Raw genomic sequence first — 10,000 nt, 5'->3', positions numbered from 1 at the left:
GAGGCCTATGTCTCGTTTACGTATTTGTGGAGAATGGGAAAGATTTATAATGCAAGAATAAGGTTGAAGAGTATGTTTGTGATCCTTTTTTTTCTGCTTATATTCGGTCAGTTTTAAGTCACAGCCCTGTGTTGGTGTGTGTGTGTGTGTGTGTGTGTGTGTGTGTGTGTGTGTGTGTGACGGTACTTTTGCTTAGAAATATCATGCAATCAAAACACATATCAAGAAACGCTCAAAAAGATAAGTAACAGCATGACTAATCTCCTGCAGTATTTAATCGTCATCATAGAAAAGAATATTGGATCGGGAAACAAAAGCATATTGCACTCCATGATCAAAGGCTTTGTGAATGAAAAGAATAAAGAAATTTCACAGTATTTTCTCTCTATCAATCTCTCTATTTCTTTCTCTCTTCTCTCTCTCTTTCTCTCTATCTTCTCTTCTCTCTTTCTTTCTCTCTCTCTCTCTCTCTCTCTCTCTCTCTCTCTCTCTCTCTCTCTCTCTCTCTCTCTCTCTCCCTCCCCCTCTCCCCCCCCCCTCCCCCCCTCCCTCTCCTCTCCCTCTCCCCTCCCTCTCTCTCTCTCTCTCTCTCTCTCTCCCTCTCCCTCTCCTTCTCCTTCTCCTTCTCCCTCTCTCTCTCCTTCTCCCTCCCCTTCTCTTTCTCCCTCTCCCTGTCCCGCTCCCTTTCCCTCCCTCCCTCTCCCTCTTTCTCCCACTCTCTTTCTCTCCCTCTCTTAGTTACTCATACACCTGTATCTCTTCTTGTTCTGCTTTTATTTACATCTTATATCTCATACAGATAGGCTGCAATACGCCCAAATAAAATACACAACTCATGTTCCATCCAGGAGAGGAAAACCGAAAGTAAACAGTTGTATTTTTTCGGAAAAAAGACAAATTGTTTGACATTAACGTTCTTGGCCTTTGAGTCTAATAAAAAAAAATAGCAGAAGCGCTTAAATTAAAACATTCGTAATTGATTTATGAAATAGGATTTCGCTAATCTGAAGACTTGCGTCCTAGTCACTCTCTCTCTCTCTCTCTCTCTCTCTCTCTCTCTCTCTCTCTCTCTCTCTCTCTCTCTCTCTCTCTCTCTCTCTCTCTCTCTCTCTCTCTCTCTCTCTCTCTCTCTATCTCTCTCTCTCTCTCTCTCCTCCTCTCTCTCTCTCTCTCTCTCTCTCTCTCCTGCTCTCTCTCTCTCTCTCTCTCTCTCTCTCTCTCTCTCTCTCCTGCTCTCTCTCTCTCTTTCTCTCTCCTGCTCTCTCTCTCTTTCTCTCTCCTGCTCTCTCTCTCTCTCTCTCTCTCTCTCTCTCTCTCTCTCTCTCTCTCTCTCTCTCTCTCTCTCTCTCTCTTTTCCTCTCTCTCTCTCTCTCTCTTATACAATCGACAGCTTATATACGAAACAATATTGATAAGCAATTAGATAGAATTGCTAATAGATGGATAAACAAATTACCATTTACTAAATGAATACATTTCGGTATACAATTAGTATTCATTCATTTACTATTTATGGTATCAGCTTTATCTCCACTCATCTGAATGACATGATACAAAAGTGAAAGCATCTGTCATGTTAAAGCTTCTGATGTGCTTTGTCAAAATGTAATTTATTTTGTGTGTAAATATCATAATCTTTTTAGTGTTATCTCTTGGTTGTATTTCTATCAGGAGGAACGTTAATCATTAGCGTTTTAGTTTTTTTTTTTTTTTTTTTTTTTAGTTTTTTTTTTAGTTTTTTTTTTTTTTTTTTTTTTTACTTAGGATAATCTAATGTTTTTCTTCTGATTATGGTATTGATTATGATATTTGGCTTTTTCATGGATCTTATTCTTAATGACCTTTTGATGCCGTTATTATCTTCCTAATTTTCTTTCTTTGTTTGATGCACATTCAGTTCAGTTTATTATTAGGCAATTAATGTCTTCTTTTCTTCTCTTTCTCTCTTTCTTTAGTTTCGGTTCTCGCTCTCGTTATCATTCTATCTCATGTTTATCCAATAATTACCATTTCTTTCTTCTATATCTTTATCTTTCTTTTCTTATCATATGTCTTCCTTTCGCTCTTCTTTGAAAGCCGGAAGTCAGCAAGCAAACACAAATTCTTTATCTGATCTTGGACTGTCTTTACATATCATTACTTTTTTTTTTTTTACTTCTCTCTTCTGTTCATTCTTCCTTCGTAATCGTCTTTCTTTTCTTCCTTAATCTTCATCCTTAAGAAGAAAAAAAAAACATACCTCAGAACTCATCAAGTAACGAGTAAATCTTTATTGCACAGCATTGCAAAATTGTACGGGTGTCACCACAGCCAGCCCTCGTTAATGACGCTAATTTATTTGCGTAGGGAAAAGGGGGGGGGAGTGAGAGAATGGTGGTGCAAAACAGAAAAATAAAAGGAAGAAAAAAAAAAAGAAACAGGATAATTCCTTATTTCTCGGAAAGCGGAAATTAATTCTTTAAGACTTTGGAGTAATTTTGTGACTTCTTGCTTTTTTTGTTTTCTTGTTTTTTTTTTGTTTTTTTTTGGCTGTTGTTGTTCTCGTTTGTTGTTGTTTGTATATGGAGGGTGACACACGTTAATATGTGTATTTGTTTGTTTGTCTGTTTGTATGTATATATAGAGATAAGAAATATCTAAATATAGAAGATTGAATCTCTAAACTCTCCGTGTGTGTGTTAGTGTGTGTATGTGTGTGTGTGTGTGTATGTGTGTGTGTCTGTGTGTCTGCGTGTGCGTGGTTATGTATGTGTGTGAGTGTGTTACTACTTCCCAAATATTTCTTTTCATAATTTTCTCATTTCTAATTCCACCTACTTATTCTTCCCATCTTTTCATTCACTCATCCTTTCACCCACATCATCCCCCATGTTTTCAATCTTTCGTGACCATCTCTATTCGCCTTATTCCCTCTTCTACATTCATTTCTTCCTCTCTCTTGTTCTCTAACCAGCCCTTTTATCCCCCCACGTACAATCTGCCAAAAACGTTTCCTGGGAATGTTTATTTCCTCGAAACGTTTTTCTGAAGTCCATTCCCTTCTCTCGTGGAAAACTGTCTTGTACAGATTCTTAGCCTGCCTCTCTCTTATGCTGGGTCCTTTGTCTTGCTTTTTATTTATTCTTCTGCTTGTTCTTTCTTATGCATATTCCTCTGTTCTTTCTTCTGTGTTTTTCTTTCTGCTTTTATTTGCCCTTTTTATTTTTATTTTCTTTCTTCTTTGCTTGTTTGTTTGCTTTTTGTCCTTTGATTTCCATGAATGGATTTATGACGTTTTTTTTTTTTTTATCTTCCTTCGTAAAGGACGAATGGTAGGAAAAAATAATTTAGATGCTCATTATCTTCTTTTTTTTCTTTCCATTCCGTGGAATTCGTTATCTGTCAGAGATTCTCATCACTCGCTTCTTGTGATTATCTCCTCCCTGAATTATCTTCTCATTCTTGTTTTTCCTTCTCCTGACTCTCATCTCCTCTGACTCTCCTTTCCTTCGACTCCTCACCTCTGACTTTCCTTTTTTCTGATATTTCACTTCTGACTTTACTTCCCCTTGATTTTTTTTTTCCGATATCCAACTCCTGACTTTCTTCCCCTTCGAGTTCCCATTCCTGACTTCCCAGCCCTTCGACTTCTCACTCCCGACTTTCCTCTCCTTCGAGTTCCCATTCCTGACTTCCCAGCCCTTCGACCTCTCACTCCCGACTTTCCTCTCCTTCGAATTCCCATTCCTGACTTCCCAGCCCTTCGACTTCTCCCTCCCGACTTTCTTCTCCTTCGAGTTCCCATTCCTGACTTCCCAGCCCTTCGACTTCTCCCTCCCGACTTTCTTCTCCTTCGAGTTCCCATTCCTGACTTCCCAGCCCTTCGACTTCTCACTCCCGACTTTCTTCTCCTTCGAGTTCCCATTCCTGACTTCCCAGCCCTTCGACTTCTCCCTCCCGACTTTCTTCTCCTTCGAGTTCCCATTCCTGACTTCCCAGCCCTTCGACTTCTCCCTCCCGACTTTCTTCTCCTTCGAGTTCCCATTCCTGACTTCCCAGCCCTTCGACTTCTCCCTCCCGACTTTCCTCTCCTTCGAGTTCCCATTCCTGACTTCCCAGCCCTTCGACTTCTCCCTCCCGACTTTCTTCTCCTTCGAGTTCCCATTCCTGACTTCCCAGCCCTTCGACTTCTCACTCCCGACTTTCTTCTCCTTCGAGTTCCCATTCCTGACTTCCCAGCCCTTCGACTTCTCCCTCCCGACTTTCTTCTCCTTCGAGTTCCCATTCCTGACTTCCCAGCCCTTCGACTTCTCCCTCCCGACTTTCTTCTCCTTCGAGTTCCCATTCCTGACTTCCCAGCCCTTCGACTTCTCACTCCCGACTTTCTTCTCCTTCGAGTTCCCATTCCTGACTTCCCAGCCCTTCGACTTCTCCCTCCCGACTTTCTTCTCCTTCGAGTTCCCATTCCTGACTTCCCAGCCCTTCGACTTCTCCCTCCCGACTTTCTTCTCCTTCGAGTTCCCATTCCTGACTTCCCAGCCCTTCGACTTCTCACTCCCGACTTTCCTCTCCTTCGAGTTCCCATTCCTGACTTCCCAGCCCTTCGACTTCTCCCTCCCGACTTTCTTCTCCTTCGAGTTCCCATTCCTGACTTCCCAGCCCTTCGACTTCTCACTCCCGACTTTCCTCTCCTTCGAGTTCCCATTCCTGACTTCCCAGCCCTTCGACTTCTCCCTCCCGACTTTCCTCTCCTTCGAATTCCCATTCCTGACTTCCCAGCCCTTCGACTTCTCCCTCCCGACTTTCCTCTCCTTCGAATTCCCATTCCTGACTTCCCAGCCCTTCGACCTCTCACTCCCGACTTTCCTCTCCTTCGAATTCCCATTCCTGACTTCCCAGCCCTTCGACTTCTCCCTCCCGACTTTCCTCTCCTTCGAATTCCCATTCCTGACTTCCCAGCCCTTCGACTTCTCCCTCCCGACTTTCTTCTCCTTCGAATTCCCATTCCTGACTTCCCAGCCCTTCGACTTCTCCCTCCCGACTTTCTTCTCCTTCGAATTCCCATTCCTGACTTCCCAGCCCTTCGACTTCTCCCTCCCGACTTTCTTCTCCTTCGAATTCCCATTCCTGACTTCCCAGCCCTTCGACTTCTCCCTCCCGACTTTCTTCTCCTTCGAATTCCCATTCCTGACTTCCCAGCCCTTCGACCTCTCACTCCCGACTTTCCTCTCCTTCGAATTCCCATTCCTGACTTCCCAGCCCTTCGACTTCTCCCTCCCGACTTTCCTCTCCTTCGAGTTCCTATCCCTGACTCTCCGACCTATCAGGACTGCGAGGATAAAACCGAGATAATGAGATAATCAACGCGTACCTTATTACCACACGGAAAAAAAGCTATGTGATATCGCTTGGCTTCATTTGTTTATTAGCCACCATTGAAGCACGGTTGGGGTAATTACATGCGGATTTTCACGTGCCATGTATCTTGTCCCTTTCGTTATGCATTATCCTGGCTTGTAGTCATCTTTTTACCCTGAATCGACACCTTATGCTTCGAAGTCCAACATGCTTTGCCAACGACACGTGGGGCGGCTGTATATTACAACAGAGGATTAAATCTATGACTCTCAAACGTTCAATATCGTCACATATTAATTTTGTTTCCGACAAGAGCTATTCCAGCTTGTATGTCCTAATGGCTTTTCAGTTCACAAATTACATATCCCATTAGCCTAATGCAGGCACCAGGAGAGAGATACAGCACTCATTTCCTGACCCTGGAACGAACGTGATAACCAGCTGAAGTAAGCGGCTGTAACTCGCTCTGATAACGCTCCGGGTGGTAACTCGCAACAGGAGCAGGTGGTGGGGACTCGGACTTGTAGCTTGTACTAGTAGCGGCTAGTAACTGGCACTGCAGGATGTAACTCTTACTAGTATAATGAAGTAACTGGCAGAACTGACACTGGGAAGAGAGAGGACATGGCATTAAAGGCATCCACAGCACTTGTATCCAGTAACAGGTAGTATTTGGGGCTACAGGTAGTAACCAGAAACTATAACTAGCCACTCTAACCGATAATACCGCAGGACACATTAGATAGGTAAAGCTGGTGGCACGGCTATCTTACGCACGGAACAAGATACATACAACAAAAAATCACAACAAAAAAGTATGAATAAAACTGGAACAAACAATAAAAAGAATACAACCCCCCCCCAAAAAAAAAAAAAATAATAATAATAATAATAATGAATTTAAAAATAAACTATACCAAACTCAACCAAAAATCAGCCATACTAAAAGCTTTAAAAAAAAACGCAACTCTCTCTTTTGGGGATAAAACGTCTCTCGAAATGTGTTAAGACAAGTTTGTACTTCGATAAAACGCTCTATCCTCGAAGTGTTACCGTAACTCGGCCTTAAGGAAGCGGCGTATTGTATCGGTTTGGAATACGTATATACACATTTCTTAGGGACGGAGGGTGGCTGCAGTCGGCGCAGGTAAACACATTTCCCATTAGACAGTTTTAATAAATACTCGTTGAACTTAGGTTGCCTAAGTGTCCCATGACCGAGATATTTAATGAGTTTTGTTATCCTTTACTCTTTTCTCTGTTCACTTGACTGTGTGTGTGTGTGTGCGTGAGTTGTTTAAATTCACTTTTATTCTTATTGTATTATTTTCTAATTCTCTCTCTCTCTCTCTCTCTCTCTCTCTCTCTCTCTCTCTCTCTCCTCTCTCCCCCTCCCCCCCCCCCTCACTCTCTCTCTCTCTCTCTCTCTCTCTCTCTCTCTCTCTCTCTCTCTCTCTCTCTCTCTCTCTCTCTCTCTCTCTCTCTCTCTCTCTCTCTCTCTCTCTCTCTTCTAGATCTAACGAAGACGGAATGCCTAATAAAGATATAATTGACATAACTCATAGATAACACCACCGTTTTTTCCCGCAATCACTAAGATAGATTAGTGAATTATCAAAATAAACAACCCGCAAAATCACGAGCGGCAAAGTGGCGAGGGGAAATCTTTAAAATGGTTAATTAAAGGTGAATGAAATCTGGACAGACGAAGACTTGATTGCGAAGAGATTAAACGAAAAATGTATATTTTTTTGCGTGTGGGGGATTAGAAATGTAAAATGAAAAGGTGGATAACAAAGGGGCTTTAATTGCACACTACATCATAATGAATCGCTTGGCGGTCGGTTTATTACTTGGGTTTCTTGAATAATGATGTTGTTAGTACAGTATTTTGCAATTGAAATATGATCCTTTATGCTGGATGGCCATCTTTAACTAATTGTTAAAAGAAAAAAAAGGAAAAGAAAAAAGGTTTCACGCAAATGACTGTACAGGAAATAACTCACGGATCTTGACACGCTAACTTTTTTTTTCTAGTGTATATCTACATTATTGCTTGCTATATGTTGATTTTTTTCATATTTAAATTCCTCATCTTTTTTGTTAATCTATCATACCTTATAATTTCTAAACCTTATATTATTCTAAACGATGAACAGAATTTATCATAACGAATGTAGAAAAAGATATAAATGAGATTGAATATTCCACAAGTTATGAAAAAAAATATATTCAGTCTCATATATACCTTTTCCTTTCATTCAGCCTAAACGCGATACCATTTACTTCTGTCGTTTGTCTTCTGCCGTTTGTCTTTCAAAACTGAAAACGTTTTCCCCGCGTCGCCACAGGCCTGATGATGGGACGCGTGGAGAGCCGAGTCCGAGGGAGCCAGACAGACCTCAACCAGCTGGGGGACGACGAAGACCCCTTCACCTCCGACTGGGACCCCCTTCCGACCCCCCGAGGACCCCACTTCCACCCGGACTCTCCCAGAAACATCACAGCGGCGGTGGGGTCTCCCGCCCTCATGCCATGTCGGGCAAGAAATCTGGGCGCGAAGTCGGTGGGTCGAGAACATTTGGTTTCGTACGAGGCCTCTGCCCCCCCCCCCCCGCCCGCCCCTTTCTGTGTCTTTGGAGTTGATGTTTTGGGTGTGTGCGTGTGTGTGTGTGTAAGTGTGTGTGTGTGTGTGTGTCTGTGTGCGTGTGTGTGTGTTTTGGTGTTGTCGTGCGTGAATGTGCGTCTGCGTGTCTGTTTGCTTACGTGGATGATTTTCGTGTTTATATATATGCCAGTAAATATCTGAATGTGAGTGTGTGCTTGCGCGTATATCTGTGTCTGTATTTGTGCGTAACTGCAATATCGCGTGCATGTATGCATGTGTATACGTACAGCCTGTGTATGCGTGTGTCTAAACCATCTGTATAACCGAAATAAGGATTACCCGCTAATCCCACAACCTCCTTAGGGATTACCACAATGAGGTCCTTCCGTGTGACGAGAACAGCTTTTGGCCCTGCCTTCCTCACCTGTGTGTGAGACGGAGCGAGCGCGTAAGCGTGAGAGAGAGAGGGGGGGAGGGAGAGAGAGAGAGAGAGAGAGAGAGAGAGAGAGAGAGAGAGAGAGAGAGAGAGAGAGAGAGAGAGAGAGAGAGAGAGAGAGAGAGAAAGAGAGGGGGGGGAGAACAGAGTTTATTATGACTAATGTAGAAAAGGGTATAAGTGAGAGAACGAGAGAGAGAGAGAAATAGTGTATGTGTGTGTGTGTGTGTTTGCAGTGGGTGTTGCTTGCGTGTTTTGGTGTGGCTGTGTCTTGTGTGTATGTGTAGATGTGTGTGAGTGTGGACGTACTACTAATAATGTAATAATGATGTTATGATCATAACAATGGCGATGATGTTAATAATAATAATAATAATATAAAAAGAGACGTAGAGAGAAAGAAGAAGAGAGACAGAGACAGAGACAGAGATGTAGACAGACAGAGAGAGATCCAATACGATTGCTAGTACGATCGTGAGCGTGAGTGTGTGTGCGTGTGCATCTGTGTGTGTATGAGATGCATTGAATGTGCCACGACTTTACTTGCCTGCTTGCTAGTTGCAACCATGAAGGATTCATTTGCATGGCAAGATTCTCAAATATGTCGTTCCTACTAATCCCAAGGCTGTGATGCACGGCGGAAATTTCACTTAAACGTTTCTAAAACAATCACCCCCCCCCCTCCCCCAATACCTACCACATCTTCTTCAAACCGATATTCATAAACTCGCACTTGCGAAAAAAAAAGAAAAAAAAGAAGAAGAAGAAGCATAAAAAAATACAAGACGTCCATAGGTCAGTCAATACTTGTAAGATCTGTCTTTAGATCAATAATGTGGAGGAATTCCTTAGCTGAATCTTCGCTCATTTCTCTTCGTAACTGTGGTGCTATTTTGTCTTGAGCTTGGGTTAGTGATGGTTATTGTGATGTTTGTGGTGAAGATGATGGTGTTGGGGGTGATTAAGATAATTAGAAATTATTAAAAATGATGTTGCTACTGTCAATGATGCTGGTAGTATTGCTACTACTATTGTATATAGTGGTACTGATGATAATGATGATATAATGATAATGATAATACAAATAAAAATAATGATAATACAAATAAAAATAATGATAATATAAATAAAGATAATGATAATGATACTAGTAATAAGGATAATGATGATGTTATAATGATAATGAATATAATGATAATGATAACGGCAATAATAAGAAAATAAAGACGATTATAATGATAATGATAACAACAATAGCAATAAGAACAATAGTGATAATAACAATAACAATAACGCTAATGATAATAATAATCTGAATGATAATGATATTAATAATGATAACATAATAATAATGATGATAGAAAATAACAACAATAATAATGGTAATGATGATAACAGTTCTTATTATGATAATAATAAAAATAATGATGATATCAATAATTATAATGATGATGATAATGATCATACCGATTATATCAATAATAGTTATCATAATGATAATAGTAAACTTGATAACGATAATGGTAATAATGATTTTAGCGATGATATGACTTGATCATTATGATAATATCATTATTATTGATACTTATGTTGATATTCTTATCAATACCGTCATTGCT

The 10,000-nt window shown here is 41.2% G+C and overlaps 1 protein-coding gene across 1 annotated transcript in view; it reads left to right on the top strand.

The window, feature by feature from the left end:
- LOC122247656 (hemicentin-2) overlaps positions 1-10,000 on the top strand; it is a 165,299-nt gene that overhangs the window by 98,462 nt on the left and 56,837 nt on the right. The window contains exon 3 of the mRNA XM_086542880.1: positions 7,689-7,903. Coding sequence (XP_086399006.1) covers positions 7,689-7,903 — 215 coding nt within the window. The remainder of the gene's footprint in view (positions 1-7,688; positions 7,904-10,000) is intronic.

The sequence above is a fragment of the Penaeus japonicus genome, unplaced genomic scaffold (assembly GCF_977035675.1).
Source record: "Penaeus japonicus unplaced genomic scaffold, GWHDUDI00000001_assembly GWHDUDI00000001, whole genome shotgun sequence".
NCBI classification, from domain to species: Eukaryota; Metazoa; Arthropoda; class Malacostraca; order Decapoda; family Penaeidae; genus Penaeus; species Penaeus japonicus.
Note: the sequence above shows the minus strand (reverse complement) of the source record. Positions and strands in the feature narration are given on the sequence as shown.